Source organism: Salmo salar, chromosome 02 (genome assembly GCF_965601325.2).
Source record: "Salmo salar chromosome 02, fSalSal1, whole genome shotgun sequence".
Lineage (NCBI taxonomy): Eukaryota > Metazoa > Chordata > Actinopteri > Salmoniformes > Salmonidae > Salmo > Salmo salar.
In genome coordinates, this window is record NC_138292.1 from 66,077,236 (window position 1) to 66,100,182 (window position 22,947).

The 22,947-nt window shown below is 41.3% G+C and overlaps 1 protein-coding gene across 2 annotated transcripts in view; it reads right to left on the reverse strand.

Annotated features, from left to right (window-relative positions):
- LOC106589837 (microtubule-associated serine/threonine-protein kinase 1) overlaps positions 1-20,385 on the reverse strand; it is an 87,597-nt gene extending 67,212 nt beyond the window's left edge. The window contains exons 1-2 of one of the 2 annotated variants that reach the window (XM_045707909.2): positions 19,107-20,385; positions 3,314-3,342 (exon numbers count right to left, since the gene is read on the reverse strand). In XM_045707909.2, coding sequence (XP_045563865.1) covers positions 3,314-3,342; positions 19,107-19,145 — 68 coding nt within the window. In that variant the 5' untranslated portion in view covers positions 19,146-20,385. Of the gene's footprint in view, positions 1-3,313; positions 3,346-19,106 lie in introns of both variants that reach the window. The other variant, XM_045707903.2, reaches the window with a different exon arrangement.
- Between the last annotated feature and the right edge of the window lie 2,562 nt (positions 20,386-22,947).

The following is a 22,947-nucleotide window of genomic DNA, read 5'->3' on the forward strand; positions in this document are numbered from 1 at the left end:
ATTACTGCACTGTCGGAGCTAGAAGCACAAGCATTTCCCTACACCTGCAATAACATCTGCTAACAACGTGCATGTGACCAATAAAATTTGATTTGGGTCATTTAAACATAGCGTAAATACCACACTGATAGTGACTCACTCACTGGCCACTCAAACCCTTGTCCAAATTGATTACTAGAAAATGTCACACACACACAGATAAATACCAGACATGTCAACGAGTCCGGAAGATGTCACACACAACAAATACCTCAGCTTTTTGAAATGCCTAACACCTCCAGACAGCATTCGTGCCCAGAGGCAGAACAGGAAAGACTGCAGACTGCAGAGCACGCAAAATCAAACAAAATGCAAATGAAATGCTTTTTGAAAAACGCCTCTGCAAATGCTTTATATTCATTCCGTATTCATATCATATTAATTTCACCCATACAATAACAAGTACCTTCGGTGCTACAATGGGATTTTACAGTAAATGTGATGTATTGAGATAAATCTATGTGGCTAACATACACACAGCACAGCAGCTAGCTAGGCCTAAATACCACAGTGGCATAATAGCCAGTAGCCACAGATTCAAATCCAGAGAAAATAAATTTTAGCATTTACCAGCAATACTACTCTAAATCCATCTCTACAGGTATAGAGGAGGGAACTCACTATCTACTCCTATAAAAGATGAGGATATTTAAAACTAGTGCTGGTCAAAATGGCCAAAATATATCACCGTATTTTTTTTAAATTGACGGAATGACAATATTTGACAGTATTTATGATTTTAAATTATTACATTTCTAAATTTTCTTTATAAGTAGTGCATGACCTTAGGGTGGCAACACATACATTCTAAGTGATGTCAATGGGTCCTTCTCCATTCTGATTGTTTTATACTGTTCAATTCAACTTCAACACAAAATATTTCTTTGCATTTTCATAAATTTCTGCATTTCCTGCACTCATTTGAGATAATTTACACACTGCCATGTAGGGCTGCACGATATGGGCTAACAATCTAAACCTGATTTTGAACCAAATGTTGCAATAGCGATTTTACTTATGATTTAGAGCAAAACACTTGGGTTATATGTTGGAATCATGGAAATAGAATGATTATTCTAATTCTATAGATAGAATACAGTTGAAGTCGAAAGTTTACATAGACCTTAGCCAAATACATTTAAACTCAGTTTTTCACAATTCCTGACATTTAATCCTAGTAAAAATTCCCTGTTTTAGGTCAGTTAGGATCACCACTTTATTTTAAGAATGTGAAATGTCAGAATGATAGTAGAGAGAATGATTTATTTCAGCTTTTATTTCTTTCATCACATTCCCAGTCGGTCAGACGTTTACATACACTCAATTAGTATTTGGTAGCATTGCCTTTAAATTGTAGCCATTTGACTAGATGTTCAGGAGTCTTATGGCTTGGGGTAGATGCTGTTTAGAAGCCTCTTGGACCTAGACTTGGTGCTCCGGTACCGCTTGCCGTGCGGTAGCAGAGAGAACAGTCTATGACTTGGGTGGCTGGAGTCTTTGACAATTTTTAGGGCCTTCCTCTGACACCGCCTGGTATAGAAGTCCTGGATGGCAGGAAGCTTGGCCCCAGTGATGTACTGGGCCGCTCGCACTACCGTCTGTAGTGCCTTGCGGCCCAACTTGCTAAGAAAAGACAAACTAGCTGTTTGCAGATGTAAGCAACACAAACTAATAGTGTAATTATAGAACACTAGTGGATTTATATTAAGAAGCAAAGTTAACAGCATTGTTGTCATCAACATTGTTGCATGTACTGCATTGACCATGCAGACTGAACTCAAGTGTCTCCTGGTCAAGGAAAAACAAATGCGCTCCTTGAGTGCGGGGCTAGGTCTGTGTGGAAAACGGCATTGAGAGAGAGAGAGCGAAGAGATGACTCAAGTAGCGAAGTAAACTATAAAAATGGACGTTAAACACGGCATATCACATTTAACAAACCAAACATTCAAATACCATTATAGAAGGTGAAGTAAAAACCCAAACCGGTCCATGCATCAATACCGGTATATCGTAAAATACGGTATACCGCCCAGCCCTATTTAAAACCTACCTTAGCCTAGTTTAGATATAGTACTATGGTGCAAAATAAAACAGTTTAGTCATACTGACTCAGCTAATAGATAGAGGACTTTCCATCACTCAAATCTTCATTCAGTTCTGTTTTGAATACAGTACTTAATGACTGTTTAGTAACTGTGTGCAGGTGTACTACTGATATACATGCATTTTCCTCCTCACTTCAATTAGTGAAAGAGACACACACTGAGGGAAGGGAAAGCCACAGACAGGGAGAGCGAGAGAGATGAGTCAGAAGAACGATGTAAGTGAGGGAACGCTTCAGCGCCATGGAGAGAGAGAGCGGTTGAGAGAAAGGAGGGAAGCCCGGAGTGAGGGAACGCTTCAGCGCCATAGAGAGAGAGAGCGGTTGAGAGAAAGGAGGGAAGCCCGGAGTGAGGGAACGCTTCAGCGCCATAGAGAGAGAGAGCGGTTGAGAGAAAGGAGGGAAGCCCGGAGTGAGGGAACGCTTCAGCGCCATAGAGAGAGAGAGCGGTTGAGAGAAAGGAGGGAAGCCCGGAGTGAGGGAACGCTTCAGCACCATGGACAGAGAGAGCGGTTGAGAGAAAGGAGGAAAGCCCGGAGTGAGGGAACACTTCAGCACCATGGACAGAGAGAGCGGTTGAGAGAAAGGAGGAAAGCCCGGAGTGAGGGAACGCTTCAGCACCATGGACAGCAACACACACAAGCTCTCAGAAATTCAAGCTACACGTCACTACGATCCCGAGTGTGTGTGTATGTGTACGAGAGTGAGTCTGCATCCTTTCAAAGCCCCCATTTCTCACATGCTGACAACTTCTAACCCCTCTCTCCAGAAACATGTGAAGTGTGAAGAGACTTCCTATAGTGCTGCTATTTCAGAGCTCAACTGTGCATGAGATTGTCAGTGTGTCGGGTTTACAAGAAGAAAAAAAAAGAACAAAAGTTGTGTGGGGTATAAAGCTTCATGGGGCAAAACCGATTTCTGTCCAGTGAACTGACGTTAGAAGACTGCATACAGGCACATTCATGTGGAGGCAAATCAAATAAACCTCAAACTTGGAGTCACCTGAGTGTCAGTTTAGATTTACAATTTAAATAATCCACGGGTAAAGAGGTTCACAGGGGCTAAAATATGTTCCCATTTACAGAGTACTGCTTTTCTATGTTTCTCCCAAACATAACACACGTACACATACACACCAAGGCACTACTCAATGAACCCAAAACGTAAACTCACCTGCTACTTTTTCGGGGCAGAGGCAGATCCTTCTGGAGAACAAGTGAGAGGGACAGAGAAAAAGGAGAGGGGACACAAATAAAATATCAGATTAGTGTTATACACTCTTAGAAAAAAGGGTTCCAAAAGGGTTCTTCAGCTGTCCCCATAGGATAACCCTTTTTGGTTCCAGGTAGAACCCTTCAGAACCCTTTGTTTCTTAGTGTATAGTTATACATACTGTACATTGCACAATATATAGACACAATTAACCCTTTAGTTTAGGGTCCATTGGGGCAATATACTGTTGAAAGAAGGTGCCTAACCCCAACAACCTCTTGCCATATCTGTAACGTCAAACACTTCATGCTCTAAATCCAGCTTCCCCAACCCTTCACTGATGACATATTACATTATTATTACCACACTCACAGGCTGAGTGGAGCCAGTCAGATCCAAAATGGTCGCCCTGTTTACAACATTGGGGACAGAGAAGCAGGAAGCTAACGTGATTACGATCCATTGGGATTGATCTGAGAGAGAAACACTCTCCTATAGTCTTCATGTTGTGCTCCCTTAACACGATCCCCAGTCCAGGATCATATTACAGTACTGTTTCTATTATAAAGCAATAAAAGGACATTTTATGAAGTTATTCTATAGATAAACTGCTGTTCTCCTGACGCTCTTGTCAGTTTCTATCAGGGACAAGGACAGCATGCGAGTTTATCTCCTCCCACGCAGAACCAATACCGTGTGTGTGTGTGTGTGTGTGTGTGTGTGTGTGTGTGTGTGTGTGCATGTGTAGTGTGTGTGACCAGAGCCCTCATCAAAAGTAGTGCAAAATATAGGGAATAGGGTGCCATTTGCAATGCAACCATAGTCTAACCTCGTCCCCAGACTAGTGTGCATTAGGGAGGAAGTGTGGGTGTGGAGACTACATACGAACTACAGTGCATACAGACTACAGGTGGCTGGTTGCACCTTAATTTGGAGGATGGGCTCATAGTAATGGCTAAAACAGAATAAATGGAATAGCATCAAACACATCGTTTCCATGTGGTTGATAAAATTCCATTCACTCCATTCCAGCCATTATTATGTGTCGTCCTCCCCTCAGCAGCCTCCTGTGATAAGGACATAGCCCCAGCTAGGAAACATTCTCTGTCCCTTCTGAATCTCCAATCCACGTCTCCTCTCTTTGCCCTTGTTGACTTGCCCTCTAACATCAGCGTCAGCTATATACAGATGTAGGATCTTAATTTCAGCCAGTTTGCTACAGCAGGAAAATATTCCAGCAGCAACATGAAATGTGAATTATTATGTGGATTATAATTAATGGACCTTTTTGTAGGGGTTGATACATTTTTCATGAGGGAAAATCAAGCCTGAAATTTCTAAATGGAAATGCCAAACTTCATAAGCCTTTTTAAACCCGCAACAGGTTGATCAAATTAAGATCCTACATCTGTATGATGCTATAAGCATGATCTCTTATACCTATTCTAAAGCTTGTAAATCCATGAGGGGCCAGTCAACAAAGGCATAGACAGGGTGGGGACTGGGGAGTGGGGCTAGAGAATCAGAACACTCCACTTCTCTCAAATGAAGGTGACATCATTCACCATCTTCGTTCTCCCTGGGATATGTTACATCATCAAGGCCACAGACAGGAAGTGACCTAAACTGATGTGACTAAAATGGAGCTCTGCGTGGCGCCTTGGAGCAGTACTAATGGATGGGGGGAACATTTGTGAGTGCGTGAGTGCATGCATGTGTTTGTATATGTGTGTGTGCATGTGTGTGTGTTACCATAGGCCTTTGAAATCCACCTTGACTACAGTATCAACCTTGAGATCTCTCAGGTCTGTTGAATGGAGAGAATGTATAAAAGAATGGATGAAGAGAATACGAAAGAAAAGCCAAGCTGTATGAAAAGGAAAAGAAGGACAGCAGCAAACAAAGGAAGGACACACTGACATAATCTAACTTGACTAGGAAGGATAACATGGCAACATATTAAGTAATGGCTAGGAAGGATAACATGGCAACATATTAAGTAATGGCTAGGAAGGATAACATGGCAACATATTAAGTAATGGCTAGGAAGGATAACATGGCAACATATTAAGTAATGGCTAGGAAGGATAACATGGCAACATATTAAGTAATGGCTAGGAAGGATAACATGGCAACATATTAAGTAATGGCTAGGAAGGATAACATGGCAACATATTAAGTAATGGCTAGGAAGGATAACATGGCAACATATTAAGTAATGGCTAGGAAGGATAACATGGCAACATATTAAGTAATGGCTAGGAAGGATAACATGGCAACATATTAAGTAATGGCTAGGAAGGATAACATGGCAACATATTAAGTAATGGCTAGGAAGGATAACATGGCAACATATTAAGTAATGGCTAGGAAGGATAACATGGCAACATATTAAGTAATGGCTAGGAAGGATAACATGGCAACATATTAAGTAATGGCTAGGAAGGATAACATGGCAACATATTAAGTAATGGCTAGGAAGGATAACATGGCAACATATTAAGTAATGGCTAGGAAGGATAACATGGCAACATATTAAGTAATGGCTAGGAAGGATAACATGGCAACATATTAAGTAATGGCTAGGAAGGATAACATGGCAACATATTAAGTAATGGCTAGGAAGGATAACATGGCAACATATTAAGTAATGGCTAGGAAGGATAACATGGCAACATATTAAGTAATGGCTAGGAAGGATAACATGGCAACATATTAAGTAATGGCTAGGAAGGATAACATGGCAACATATTAAGTAATGGCTAGGAAGGATAACATGGCAACATATTAAGTAATGGCTAGGAAGGATAACATGGCAACATATTAAGTAATGGCTAGGAAGGATAACATGGCAACATATTAAGTAATGGCTAGGAAGGACAACATGGCAACATATTAAGTAATGGCTAGGAAGGATAACATGGCAACATATTAAGTAATGGCTAGGAAGGATAACATGGGAACATATTAAGTAATGGCTAGGAAGGACAACATGTCAACATATTAAGTAATGGCTAGGAAGGATAACATGGCAACATATTAAGTAATGGCTAGGAAGGACAACATGGCAACATATTAAGTAATGGCTAGGAAGGACAACATGTCAACATATTAAGTAATGGCTAGGAAGGATAACATGGCAACATATTAAGTAATGGCTAGGAAGGATAACATGGGAACATATTAAGTAATGGCTAGGAAGGACAACATGTCAACATATTAAGTAATGGCTAGGAAGGATAACATGGCAACATATTAAGTAATGGCTAGGAAGGACAACATGTCAACATATTAAGTAATGGCTAGGAAGGACAACATGGCAACATATTAAGTAATGGCCAGGAAGGATAACATGGCAACATATTAAGTAATGGCTAGGAAGGATAACATGGCAACATATTAAGTAATGGCTAGGAAGGATAACATGGGAACATATTAAGTAATGGCTAGGAAGGACAACATGGCAACATATTAAGTAATGGCTAGGAAGCGAAACATAGGATTAGGAAAGGCAAGTGATGGCTCCCTCTATATGAAGTCAATCATCTATTAAACCTCTCACTTTTCTAGTGTATCTGTGAAATCTCCCATGAATTTAGGTTCCGTCCCAAATTGCACCCTATTCCTTATTTAGTGCACTACTTTTGACCAGGACCCATAGGGTTCTGGTCAAAAGTAGTGCACTTTATAGGGAAAGGGTGACATTTGGGACGCAAATATTGGCATTATCCGGATTGTGTGTTGTCACGCCCTGACCTGAGAGAGCCTTTTTATGTCTCTATTTAGGTTTGGTCAGAGTGTAATTTGGGTGGGCATTCTATGTCCTTTTTTCTATGTTTTTGTATTTCTTTGTTTTGGCCTGGTATGACTCTCAATCAGGGACAGCTGTACATCGTTGTCGCTGATTGGGAGTCATACTTAGGCAGCCTGTTTTTCCTTTGGGTTTTGTGGGTAGATGTTTTCTGTTTAGTTTTGTAACCTGACAGAACTGTTGCTGGTCGTTTTTGGTTTATTTTATTTTGTAAGTGTTCATTCGGTCCATTAAAATCTTTCAAGATGAACACATCCTCCGCTGCACCTTGGTCTCATTTTGACGACGGCCGTTACGTGTGCTGTCATACAGGTCATACAAGCACCCTGGACAAACGTTAGAATGGACAATACAGAACACAGACCACTAGACCCTAGTAATATATTCAGTCATGTCTAATAAACATGGGCAAAATAACATCAACTACTGTAGAACTAAATGTATTAGCAAATAGAAGAACATAACTACATGTATTGGTAGTACAGTACATTAACTGAATATTTCATGGGTTAAACTGTTGAAACTGGAGCAACTTTGCATGAATTCAGTGAGTCATCATGGGAATGCCTAATTGTGAGGAGCCATTTCCTGATTTCCTGATAGTGGATAAGAACCCCGTCACAATGACAGACCTTCTGTGTCTCTGCATTTCAGCCTTTCCACATGTTAATCAATGAACACACACACCCACTTTAGTGTACACACGTACAGACACACACACGCACACACTGTAATGTACACAAATACACACACGGACAGACATTTTAGTGTACACACATAGACACACACACTGTAGTGTACACACATACAGACACACACACACTGTAGTGTACACACAGACACACACTGTAGTGTACACACACACAGACACAAACATCTCCCCACACCCCTCTCAGGCTCTCTCACTCAACTATGCATGTGGACCTCCATGCTATTATTTGTCATTAGTGGTTAAGTGTGAGTCCTTTCTGTGAGTTCCCCCCTCAGTCGCTCTGTTCTTTCATAAAATGAAACACACCATCCAAAACAGATTCACTTCTTAGCTAAGACACTCACAAAAAGTATCACAACTCCTACAGCATTTAATTCCTCAACATTTCTTTAGCTCATAATTACCCACAGAGAGAGAGACAGAGAGACAGAGGTGTGTTTGAAAAGAAATAACCTCTTTTCAGTAAAATGCCAACTGCCAACACTTTGAAATAAATGTGGACATAATCATAACGTTTCTCTGTAGTTGGTACGCTGGGGCTCTGAAACTAACAGTTCTTTTCTGGCAGAAAAGATTACACTATGGGCCCTGGTCAAAAGAAGTATGCTATATAAGGAATTGGGTGCCATTTGTCATTTGAGAGTTTGACAAAAAACAAACCTTTTTCAGTAGTAATATGCCAACACTCAAATAAATGTAGCCAGTTACAGTTCCTTGATTTTGTGAATGTCATCCCTGTTCCTCAGCTTAATATTCTAACAGCTCACTTGTACAAGTATATTTAATTACCTTCAGTGGAAAAGATTAGACTATGTCTGCATTTCAAGTGGCACCCTATTCCCTACATTGTGCACCACATTTGACCAGGGCTCGTAGTGTACCATATAGCAAATAGGGTGCCATTTGGGTCGCACACTGAATGTGGGCGTGAATTCATGTAGCACAAGTCTCTCTGACACTGTCAAGAACCAATAAATGAGCATTACCTGATATAATAGAATATCACTATGCTAGCACTTTCTTCTCCCCTGCAGAACAACTTTAGCTGTCTGATGATAATCTTAGGCTACTAACACCTAAAGGAATCCTATAAGAAGACGAAACAGCAGATAAAATATTCAGTGACAAGAGCCAGGCACAGTAGCCATTTTATTTCCTTTCAACATTCCCGACGGTGAAATTACAAATGAATTAAGGGTTTTTAACTTCAACAATCAATTTTTGTATTGGATAGTCTATGTCTTACAAGTTTATCCACTTTTTTTTATTTTTTTATCAGTGACTGACAGTAGTATACTGGCTGCGTCCTCTCTCCTCTCAAATGATCCAATTCTTATCCCTTCCTGTTAAGGAAATTGAAAGTTGGCAGCTTGCCCAGAACAGAGTTTTGGACCACCTATCATCCCACTCTAGATTGTAACTACAGTACATACAGTTTAACATAATGAAGACTGATGTAGTGAGAAGAGTGACTGCTGCTGCTGCTACTGAGTCAATCAGTCCTAAAGCAAACACTGTAACCTATATTGACATGATCATATTGTCATTACCGTAATATGACTAACTGACTGATTGACACACATCGGGTTGCACATTTTTGGGAATATTCAGAGGTGAAATTAACGGGAATATATGGGAATTAACAGAAATCTATGCAAATTAATATTAATACCATTTAAATGTAGATGTTTTTTGCATTGGATATACACTGCTCAAAAAAATAAAGGGAACACTTAAACAACACAATGTAACTCCAAGTCAATCACACTTCTGTGAAATCAAACTGTCCACTTAGGAAGCAACACTGATTGACAATACATTTCACATGCTGTTGTGCAAATGGAATAGACAATAGGTGGAAATTATAGGCAATTAGCAAGACACCCCCAATAAAGGAGTGGTTCGGCAGGTGGTGACCACAGACCACTCTCAGTTCTTATGCTTCCTGGCTGATGTTTTGGTCACTTTTGAATGCTGGCGGTGCTTTCACACTAGTGGTAGCATGAGGCGGAGTCTACAACCCACACAAGTGGCTCAGGTAGTGCAGCTCATCCAGGATGGCACATCAATGCGAGCTGTGGCAAGAAGGTTTGCTGTGTCTGTCTGCATAGTATCCAGAGCATGGAGGCGTACCAGGAGACAGGCCAGTACATCAGGAGACATGGAGGAGGCCGTAGGAGGGCAACAACCCAGCAGCAGGACCGCTACCTCCGCCTTTGTGCAAGGAAGAGCAGGAGGAGCACTGCCAGAGCCCTGCAAAATGACCTCCAGCAGGCCACAAATGTGCATGTGTCTGCTCAAACGGTCAGAATCAGACTCCATGAGGGTGGTATGAGGGCCCGACGTCCACAGGTGGGGGTTGTGCTTACAGCCCAACACCGTGCAGGACATTTGGCATTTGCCAGAGAACACCAAGATTGGCAAATTCGCCACTGGCGCCCTGTTCTCTTCACAGATGAAGCAGGTTCACACTGAGCACATGTGACAGACGTGACAGAGTCTGGAGACACCGTGGATAACGTTCTGCTGCCTACAACATCCTCCAGCATGACCGGTTTGGCGGTGGGTCAGTCATGGTGTGGGGTGGCATTTCTTTGGGGGGCCGCACAGCCCTCCATGTGCTCGCCAGAGGTAGCCTGACTGCCATTAGGTACCGAGATGAGATCCTCAGACCCCTTGTGAGACCATTTGCTGGTGCGGTTGGCCCTGGGTTCCTCCTAATGCAAGACAATGCTAGACCTCATGTGGCTGGAGTGTGTCAGCAGTTCCTGCAAGAGGAAGGCATTGATGCTATGGACTGGCCCGCCCGTTCCCCAGACCTGAATCCAATTGAGCACATCTGGGACATCATGTCTCGCTCCATCCACCAACGCCACGTTGCACCACAGACTGTCCAGGAGTTGGCGGATGCTTTAGTCCAGGTCTGGGAGGAGATCCCTCAGGAGACCATCCGCCACCTCATCAGGAGCATGCCCAGGCGTTGTAGGGAGGTCATACAGGCACGTGGAGGCCACACACACTACTGAGCCTCATTTTGACTTGTTTTAAGGACATTACATCAAATTTGGATCAGCCTGTAGTGTGGTTTTCCACTTTAATTTTGAGTGTGACTCCAAATCCAGACCTCCATGGGTTGATAAATTGGATTTCCATTCATTATTTTTGTGTGATTTTGTTGTCAGCACATTCAACTATGTAAAGAAAAAAGTATTTAATAAGATTATTTCATTCATTCAGATCTAGGATGTGTTATTTTAGTGTTCCCTTTATTTTTTTTAGCAGTATATTTACCATATCATATGGGGACAGAAACATAAACCTTTAATTAAAGTTAAATTCGTAACTAAATAGTTTTTTATTTCTATTGGAAGGATTTAATCATCTGCAATTATGTCTACTTATGATAAGGTAAAATGAGTTGACTCTTCACATGGATGATTTCACTGAACAACAAAAGAAAAGGAATATTGAATGATCCCCAATGATCCATCGCATCTCCCCAAAGAAATGTCAACATACATCTGTAAAATGATAGTCTAGAAACTAAAGCTTTGATTGTCTTCCTCTCAGGCTTCCATGTCTTCTCCCTGGACCTCCTTAATGTCCACCTCTTGAACATCAGACTCTGAGGCCTCATCTTCACTGTCACTTTCCAACCTTGTTGAGGATGACTCGTTGTCAGGCTCAAAAAGCCTCCAATTTGCCCGGATGGCCACCAATTTTTTAACCCTTGTATTGGTCAGCCTGTTCCATGCTTTGGTGTGTGTGTTCCCAAACAAGGACCAGTTGCGCTCTGAGGCGGCTGATGTTGGTGGGATTTGGAGGATGATGGAGGCAACAGGGGGAAAGAGCCGCAGATCCACAAAGTCCCTTCCACCAGGTGGCTGATGAGATATGTTGGCACGACTGCCATATTGCATCTCCATCCCAAAAGCCATTGCTTGGAAGTGTACTTGCCCTCATCCAGGCCAAGGTGGCGATACACGGTAGTGATGACACCATAGGCCTTGTTGATCTCTGCACCAGACAGGATGCTCTTGCCAGCATACTTGGGGTCCAACATGAACGCTGCGGCGTGTTTGGGCTTCAGGCAGAAGTCTTCACACTTTTTGATGTATTTCAGAACTGCAGTTTCCTCTGCATGCAGCAATAGTGAAGTGGCAGGGCAGTACGGATTTCTTCTCTTACATCTGCAAGCAAAGTCTGAACATCAGACAAGATGGCATTGTCTCCCTCAATCTGTGCAATGGCTACTGCTATAGGTTTCAGGAATTTCAGGCTGCTTACCACTCTCTCACAAAATACATCATCCAGGAGGATCCTCTTGATGGGGCTGTCCATATCGTCAGACTGTGATATGGCCATTTCTTGGAGAGACTCCTTCCTCTCCAAGAGACTGTCAAACATGATGACAACACCATCCCAATGGGTGTTGCTGGGCAGCTTCAATGTGGTGCTCTTATTCCTCTCACTTTGCTTGGTGAGGTAGATTGCTGCTATAACTTGATGACCCTTCACATACCTAACCATTTCCTTGGCTCTCTTGTAGTATATCCATTGTTTTCAGTGCCATGATGTCCTTGAGGGGCAGATTCAATGCATGAACAGCACAGCCAATGGGTGTGATGTGAAGGTAGGACTCCTCCACTTTAGACCAAGCAGCCTTCATGTTCGGAGCATTGTCTGTCACCAGTGCCAATACCTTCTGTGGTCCAAGGTCATTGATGACTGCCTTCAGCTCATCTGCAATGTAGAGACTGGTGTGTCTGTTGTCCCTTGTGTCTCTGCTCTTGTAGAATACTGGTTGAGGGGGGGGAGATGATGTAGTTAATTATTCCTTGCCCACGAACATTCGACCACCCATCAGATATGATTGCAATACAGTCTGCTTTCTCTATGATTTGCTTGATCTTCACTTGAACTCAGCATCCAGCAAATGAGTAGATAAAGTATGTCTGGTTAGAGGGGTGTATGCTGGGTGAAGAACATTCCGAAATCTCTTCCAATACACATTGCCTGTGAGCATCAGAGGTGAACCAGTTGCATACACAGCTCGAGCAAGACATTCATCAGCATATCTCTGACTACGTTCCTCCATTGAGCCAACAATACTTCTGATTCCAGGAGGACGATGAGCTGTTGCTATCGATAAGATGTCTGATTCATAATTTTCACCTCAAATAGAAGTAGAGGGACTTTTGTCAGAGGTTGCTTGTTGTGAGCGCTGAGGGAACTTTATGCACTTGTCCAGATAATTCTTCACATATGATTTGGCACAGTATTTGCAAATGTAAACAGCTTTTCCTTCTATATTAGCTGCAGTGAAATGTCTCCACACATCAGATAGTGCCCGTGGTATTTTCCTGTAAAGATTTGAGAAAAAAGAGTAAAAAAATAACAAATTATCCATGTACAGATAAATAGTTAAGCAGTTAGATTAAAGAATTCCTTTGTAAAATACATGTTTTAAAATGAAACATGTATGGAAACAGGTGAATTAACACTCTTCAGTTAGCAGGCTCAAGCAAGCTAAAACCCACATGGTAGCAAAAACTAACTAGCAGAAATTGTTAACAAGTTAGAAATTATTTAAACACACTTTGCTGTAGGCTACTATTTACTAGTTAACAAAAAAATAATGTATGTCATATAAAATATATTCATCCCACCCAGTATTGTAATCAAAACTTACCAGAAAGCATGTAGTCCTTGGCTCAGACAGTGTAGTAGTGTGGGCTCAATAGCATCTCATTAGTGTGCAAGATCTTGAGAATCAGCTGTACATGTGATGAAAGAATGCACTGTGCATGCAGAGGGTTGCAATTCCATTGAATTGAGGATAGTTTAGCCAAAATATGCCACAAGACCTAGAATTGCCTTATGTGTATCCCACAAAAAAGGTTCACTGTTAAAAGCAAACTTTTTTGATGAATTGAAGCAAAAATCTCCAAATTCCCAGGCTTAAAACTTCTTTGGGATAGGGGGCGGTATTTTGATGTCCGGATGAAAAGCGTGCCCAAAGTAAATTGCCTGCTACTCAGGCCCAGAAACTAGGATATGCATATAATTGGTAGATTTGGATAGAAAAAACTCTAAAGTTTCTATAACCGTTAGAATAATGTCTGTGAGTATAACAGAACTGAAATGGCAGACAAAACCCCAAGGACAAACCATAAAAATAAAAATCAGCATAGCACTGATTTCAATGCCTGGCACCTTTATAATAGGGTGAAATCGTCCCCGATTGCAGTTCCTAGGGCTTCCACTAGATGTCAACAGTTTTTAGAAAGAGTTTCAGGCTGGTTTTTGGAAAAATGAGGGAGAAGTTGTAGTTTTTCTAATCGGCTCCCATTTTGGCTGTAGTTTCCAAGCGCATGGCCGAGACAGCGCATTCTTTTTGTTTATCTCCGGTAAAGACAATAACGATTCTCCGTCTTAAATTGTATTGTTTATTTGCGTATTAGGTTACCTAAGGATTGATTATAAACGTTGATTGACTTGTTTGGATAAGTTTATTGGTAACATTTGGGATTCATTTTGTATGCATTTTGAAAGAGGGAAACCGAGTGGATTATTGACTGAAGCGCGCCAGCTAAACTGAGTTTTTATGAATATAAAAAAAAGGACTTTATCAAACAAAAGGACCATTTGTAATGTAACTGGGACATTTTGGAGTGCCAACAGAAGAAGATCTTCAAAGGTAAGGCATATATTATATCGCTATTTCTGACTTTCGTGTCGCAACTCCCTGGTTGAAAATTATTTGTTATGCATTTGTGTGCTGGATGCTGTCCTCAGATAATCGCATGGTGTGCTTTCACCGTAAAGCCTTTTTGAAATCTGACACCTTGGCTGGATTAACAATAAGTTAAGCTATATTTTGATGTATTGCACTTGTGATTTCATTAAAGTTTAATATTTATAGTAATTTAATTGGAATTTCGCGCTCTGCAATTTCACTGGATATTGGCCAGGTGGGACGCTAACGTCCCAATGAAAAATTTCGGGAAATTCACCGGAAAGTTTCCGACCCTTTGCAACCCTAGACACACACAATATAGTGAAATTTAAACTGTCATCTACAGTGCCTTCAGAAAGTGTTCAGACCCCTTGACTTTCCACATTTTGTTACGTTACAGCCTTAATTTAAAATGGATAAAACATTTTTCCAAAATCCTCAGCAATTTACACAAAATACCCCATAATGACAAAGCGAAAACAGGTTTTTAGACATTTTTGAAAATGTATTAAAACAAAAACATAAGTATTCAGACCCTTTGATATGAGACTCGAAATTGAGCTCAGGTGCATCCTGTTTCCATTGATCATTCTTCAGATGTTTCTACAACTTGATTGGAGTCCACTTGTGCTAAATTCAATTGATTGGAAAGGCACACACCTGTCTATATAAGGTCCCACAGCTGACAGTGCATGTCAGAGCAAAAAACAGCCATGAGGTCGAAGGAATTATCTGTAGAGCTCCGAGACAGGATTGTGTCAAGGTACAGATCTGGGGAAGGGTACCAAAACATTTCTGCAGCCTGGACGGTTCCCAAGAACACAGTGACCTCCCTCATTCTTAAATGGAAGAAGTTTGAAACCACCAAGACTCTTCCTAGAGCTGGCCGCCCGGCCAAACTGAGCAATCAGGGTAGAAGGGCCTTGGTCAGGGAGGTGACCAAGAACCTGATGGTCACTCTGACAGAGCTCCAGAGTTCCTCTGTGGAGATGGGAGAACCTTCCAGAAGGACAACCATCTCTGCAGCACTCCACCAATCAGGCCTTTATGGTAGAGTGGCTAGACTAAAGCCACACCTCAGTAAAACGGTACATGACAGCCCGTTTGGAGTTTCCCAAAAGGCACCTAAAGATTCTCAGACCATGAGAAACAAGATTATCTGGTCTGATGAAACCAAGATTAAACTCTTTGGCCTGAATGCCAAGCGTCACGTCTGGAGGAAACCTGGCACCATCCCTACGGTGAAGCATGGTGGTGGCAGCATCATGCTGTGGGGATGTTTTTCAGTGGCAGGGATTGGGAGATTAGTCAGGATCGAGGCAAAGATGAGCCGAGCAAAGTACTGAGAGATCCTTGATGAAAACCTGCTGCAGATCACTCAGGACCTCAGACTGAGGCGAAGGTTCACCTTCCAACAGGACAGCGATCCTAAGCACACAGCCAAGCTTAATGACATGATGTGCCAAGCTTAATGACATGATATCATTAGCATAACTTACTACAATATACATGTGGATGGTCATCTATACAGTGATCTATCTTGACATGAACATATTGCCACTGACATGACTGACTTATACAATATACATCCAGTTATCTATACTGACACACACCATGTGTCTGCCTGATCTCCTTCTGTGTTTCCTATGAACAGCTACTAGTGGATAAACCTGAGAGAGGCATTCAGGGCAGCCAAATTACATGTTGTCACTGTGAACCACCGGCCATGCAGTGATGTTGTACACACATACACACACACGCACACAAACACACACGTGGGTGGTTGGACGGGTCAATCTGGAGCCTGACAGGAGTCTTCGTTGCTCCTAGTGATTACTTACCCACACACACAAACAAGCAAGCAAAGACACAGAGATGCCTGTGTTATACTGGCATATGGAAGTGGCCTAGAGAGAGGATTAGATTTGAGAATACACGCTCACACACACACACACACACACACACACACACACACACACACACACACACACACACACACACACACACACATGCTCACACACACACACACACACACACACACACACACACACACACACACACACACACACACACACACACACACACACACACACACATTACACTGTCTGTCTAGGTTTGAGTCCATGACCTCTGCCCCTTCCTTGTCCCCTGGCACTGACTACCCCTTGCTTCTCTGGCTTCACCCACCCCCTCTACACCCTTTGGCAGTGACAAGTGAAAGTGGAGCCAGCCTGGGGAATTACCAGCCACTTTACTGAGGCTAGGGTCTAGCCAACAGAAGCTGCCCCTGCCCTCTATGTGTGTATGTATGTGAGTGTGTGACGGCCCCTTGGCTGTTTTGGTTGGCCTTCCCTCTGGGCAAAAAGCTGTTAGCCTACATTAGTCCTATCATTAGTCCTCCCATTAGTCTTACCATTAGTCTTACCATTAGTCCTATCATTAGTCCTACCATTAGTCTTATGTTTGATGTATTATAATAATTGATTATGCTTATGTTATATTAATAGAAGGGGAGGGGTTATAAGACCCCTCCCTCCTTACATTTATAGGGTCCTAGACTACAGATTAACAATATATATATTCATTATATAGTTTTAGAATTGTTCCACAGTTGCTCTCACTCTCTCTCTCTCTCTCTCATAATGTGTGACTGAGACAGAACTTTGCAGAGGAGTGTGGGAGATAAGAGACTACTCAGACATTCCACAATAAATCAACTTTGGGGAGGGGACATTTATTGCCTAGCTTTTAGATAAACACTGAAACTCTATGTTTGTATAGCTATGGATGCAGGGTTTTGGTCTCAGGAGTAAAAAGGTAATGACGTAGTCAGTGACATCACTAAGGCGGGACTTCGGTTTAATAAAACAACTTGAGACCTTTTGTTTGATGCAGAACTTACTCAGCAACATTCGTGCTTTGTTCCTGTTTGTCAACTTCTGTCTGCAATTGCATTAATAAAGGTTTTTGAATTATTTAATTAAAGATATTGTCATAATGCTAATTTCACCAATGAGTAACTGATTGATAAGGAAACGAGGAAACTAACCCTAACAGTCCTATCATTAGTCTTACCATTAGTCCTACCATTAGTCCTACCATTAGTCTACTAGTGCCTAGTAATGGGCTTTAAGAGTAGAGGAGGACCATATCCTCACATCTCCCACTAGCATTTAGCCTGTGTGTGGATATTGATGTCTTGAATGGGAACGGGTTTCCACTCAACACACACACACACACACAAGCATGAATGTGTATACACACACGCATGCACGAATAGACACATCCACGCACGCGCACACACACTTCACTGAGAATTTAGCTAATGATCATATGTGCTGGTTTGACTTGCAAATGCATGTCTGTCTACGTCCTGTTTGTGAGAGAGAGAGAGAGAGAGAGAGAGAGAGAGAGAGAGAGAGAGAGAGAGAGAGATAGAGTGATTTTGTGTGTGGAGGAGTGTGTGGTGTGTGTGTGTGTGCGCGCGTACGCACATATGTATGTGTATATACTGTTTGTCTGAATGCATACATTCTGTGTGTATGGCTGCCCGAAAGAGATTCTGATTATTATGATTGTTTTTTTACAAGAAAAGGCCATAAGGGCCTCATGGAATAACAGGAACATTCATAAGCTGTTCCTAGAATTCAGCATCTCTGCTCAAACTTCTAAGAAAATGTCTTCTAGAACATTGTCACATTTTATGGTGTTTAATCAGGTGGAATTATCTCTGATGGTCACAGGAGACAGAAGGGTCCCATAGAGCAGGGTTCTGCCCCCCCCCCCCAAAAAAAATGTGCAAGCAGGGAGGGGGCCCAGGACCTAGGAGGGGGAGGGGGGAGATTAACTAGACATGATTTGCTTCCTGTTGTAAGTGAATATAATCCCCTTAGGAAAAAGTAGTTACTGCCTTCTGTCATGCAGCATGAGCTAATGCATCAAACTGTAACTTGATATTCCATTAGTCTCCTGCATTAGGCATAGGGGCTAAGGCTAGCCAATTTAGAACATAGTTTATTTTCATTTGATTGTAAAATATTATGTACCTTTGACTATATCATTTTACTAGTTTAAAGCTTAGTTGCTACATCCACTTTTGGAACGATAAATTAATAATGCCAATTGATTATTGAAGAATATAATTTGCTTCATGAGTTTAGTTCAACTGTTGTGGGCCTACCCCATCAGAACCCAAAATATAAGCTTGTTTTACTCCAATGTTTGTAAACAATATAAATGTAAACAAACACTGTATAGCCTCAAAACATGGTTAAAACTATAATGTTCATGGATGTTCAGTCTTTGCATCGATAGATCTAACGTTATGAAATTGATAGTAGTTACATTTCTCCAGGCCCATCCCTAAACTGTTTACCAAAACAAAGCAGGGGGTCGCTTTGTTTTTGTTTCTTTTAAGGACTCTTGCTTTAATGTCATTTTTTTTCGTGATCCACATTTTTACCGAAAATATTTGAAACAAGAGAGTTCTCACCTGGAGCCTCCGACGTCGAATGATTCCAGAGTCATCCATGGCACTGGCGGGAACATGCGAGTCGCGTGCTTTGGAGTAGTATCACCTGGTCTCGTGGCCCCAGTGTGGTCACCTGGTGTCTCCAGGTAACGGGACAGGGCATGGAGTTCCCGCGTGGCACTGGCTGCGGTACCCTGGCCAAGAACACTCCCGTCTCTCTCCTCTTCACTGGTGCGACAAAGCCTCTAGTCTGCTCAACTCACAAACCAAAAACCCATTCCGCCCGACTAACATCTGGTCCTGTACCCTAAGCTACAACTCTAACAAGTGCTAATGAAGAAAGTTCCTGAAGGTACCAGCATGTCCTAGTGTCCTTAATACATTGGACTATAGAGAGGAGCCTGAAGTAGGCTAGTCGAATTTTAATTGTAGCCTACTTTTTAAAATGTAGGCTAACACACACATTAAATTAAAATGTATAGACAGAAATAGCGTATCAATTATGGAAAGTACTTTAGGTTAAAAGTAGTGCACCTTCCGTAGTGGTTTTAAATATGCATGTTCATATGATTATAATTCTTCAATTATTTGATTGAATGCCTGTTTTTTTGTGTGTGTTTATTCCTATGGTGATGTTTTCATTGCACTGTGGCTGTCCATTCACTTCAGCACTTCGGGATTTCTGTCCTGTGTTTATTAATCTGGTGTCCAAAAGCCCCCTAGCGCATTTGTTGTTATAATAGCCTAATGTAGACTACTGTAAACTACTAGCATATGCAATGGAGAAACACGCCATATAGGCTACAATCATAGCTACAGTAAAATGTATGTCGATTGAACCTCAGCGCGCAGATCAAGCGACACGTGTACGCATCTTCGAATCCTCCCAACACGCAAACCCCATCCGGTACACTCGTTTGACATCTGTTCGATGTTCTATGGATTCCCATAAGGAGCAAAACACGCAACCGTATACATTCATTTCTGATCCATGCTGAATACTACCCCAGAGTTTACTGCTATAAACAAAAGCGCTTTGCTCGCTTTTTCGTTTATAATCCTTGTGTTATCCCACAAGATTAGGGCTATTAGCTACATACCGTTTCCTCATCTCATCCGCGCGCAGGTGCTGCCATATTATTTTCTGAACGTGTCACTCTCATCCCTTATAGTTTTAATATCCACTGTATAATGATTACCCTGAAGACGAGGTGGTTTGTAATATATATCGTGATATATCTCTCGACATTCCATTCCCTACCTCCCACCTCCTTCTAAACACAACGGAATCACTTTTGGTTTTTAACCCCTCAGCGACCAGATTTCCCCTCCCTCCCTTGAATCTCCTCGCCATTCTCCATAGTGGAGAGAAATGTAGGTCGTATAGCCAGCCATATGTAATGTAGGTATGTATCACTTTAAGGGACAGGCGTTGTTGTATTAAACCTTAATATAAAAGAAAGAAGTCAGATCCATCTAAAACTATATAAATCATGATGTGAAATGTTAAATAGTTAACAGTCAAGTTAATTGAACATAATGTCCTACGAAAAATAAAGCAAACCTTCAGTTGCATAAAATATGAATTATTAACCATAGATAAGACTTCCATTTCATCCCATGACACTGCAGTATTACATATTACTGTCTCACAGAGTTTAGGTCTACCTTCAGAACATTCACTGTCTGTCACCTTAGGAGGAACATTATATAACAAAACTCCCACCATTTGTTAAGGTTAAAGGGTTAAAGGATTATGAATATTGTTAGATATTAACAAGGCTATATCTATCTCCAAGTGGGCAGCTTTGACCTGTTTTTAGCCCTGATTTGGTAATTGGATACATAAACGAGTCATAAACAGTACAGTTTAATTAGATCTTTAGAAAGAGGAGAGGCTCTGTGATACAATGTGTTTTTTTTTTATCCGATTTTTTAAGCTAAACTTGTTGCCTGATTAACCTCTGGTGGCAGAGCATTCCATGATGACATAGCTCTATACATACACTACAGGTCAAAAGTTTTAGAACACCTACTCATTTAAAGGTATTTCTTTATTTTTACTATTTTCTACATTGTAGAATAATAGTGAAGACATCAAAACTATGAAATAACACATATGGAATCATGTAGTAACCAAAAAAGTGTTAAACAAATGAAAATATTTTTTCTATTTTATATTCTTCAAATAGCCACGCTTTGCCTTGATGACAGCTTTGCACACTCTTGGCATTTTCTCAACCAGCTTCACCTGGAATGCTTTTCCAACAGTCTTGAAGGAGTTCTCACATATGCTGAGCACTTGTTGGCTGCTTTTCCTTCACTCTGGGGCCCGACTCATCCGAAACCATCTCAATTTGGTTGAGGTCGGGGGATTGTGGAGGACTAGTCATCTGATGCAGCACTCCATCAATCTCCTTGGTCAAATAGCCCTTACACAGCCTGTAGGTGTGTTGGGTCATTGTCCAGTTGAAAAACAAATGATAGTCCCACTAAGATGGGATGGCGTATCGCTGCAGAATGCTGTGGTAGCCATGCTGGTTAAGTGTACCTTGAATTCTAAATAAATCAGTGACAGTATCACCAGCAAAGCACCCCCACACCATAACACCTCCTCCTCCATGCTTTACTGTGGGAAATACACATGCGGAGATCATCCGTTCACCCACACCGCGTCTCACAAAGACACGGCGGATGGAACCAAAAATCTCAAATTTGGACTTCCACTGGTCTAATGTGTTTCTTGGCCAATTGTGTTTCTTGGCCCAAGCACGTCTCTTCTTATTATTGGTGTCCTTTAGTAGTGGTTTCTTTGCAGCAATTCGACCATGAAGGCCTGATTGACACAGTCTCCTCTAAACAGTTGATGTTGAGATTTTTCTGTTACTTGAACTCTGTGAAGCATTTATTTGCGCTGCAGTTTCTGAGGCTGGTAACTCTAATGAACTTATCCTCTGAAGCAGAGGTAACTCTGGGTCTTCCATTCCTGTGGCGGAGAGCCAGTTTCATCATAGCACTTGATGGTTTTTGTTACTGCACTTGAAGGAACTTTCAAAATTCTTGAAATATTGACTGACCTTTACGTCTTAAAGTAATGATGGACTGTCATTTCTCTTTGCTTATTTGAGCTGTTCTTGCCATAATATGGACTTGGTCTTATACCAAATAGGGCTATCTTCTGTATACCCCCACTACCTTGTCACAACACAACTGATTGGCTCAAACACATTAAGAAGGAAAGAAATTCCACAAATTAACTTTTAAGGCATACCTGTTAATTGAAATGCATTCCAGATGACTACCTCATGAAGCTGGTTGAGAGCATGCCAAGAGTGTGCAAAGCTGTCATCAAGGCAAAGGGTGGCTATTTGAAGAATCTCAAATATAAACTATATTTTGATTTGTTTAACACTGTTTTTGTTACTAAATGATTCCATATGTGTTATTTCATAGTTTTGATGTCTTCACTATTATTCTACAATGTAAAAAATAGTAAAAATAAAGAAAAACCCATGAACGAGGAGGTGCTCTAAAATGTTGGCCTGTAGTGTAACTGAGCGACACATTAAATCTGTTTTTGGTTTGGGTACTGTGAAGAAACCCATAGTGGCGTGTCTGGTGGGGTATTCGGAGAGTATTCAGACCCCTTAACTTTTTCCAAATTTTGTTACGTTACAGCCTGATTCTAAAATGGATTTTTAAAAAAAGTATAAATTACCTCATCATTCTCCACACACTACCCCATAAAGACAAAGCAAAAACAGGTTTTTAGAAATGTTTGCAAATGTATTAAAAATAAAAAACGGAAGTATAACATTTACATAAGTATTCAGACCCTTTAATCAGTACTTTGTTGAATCAC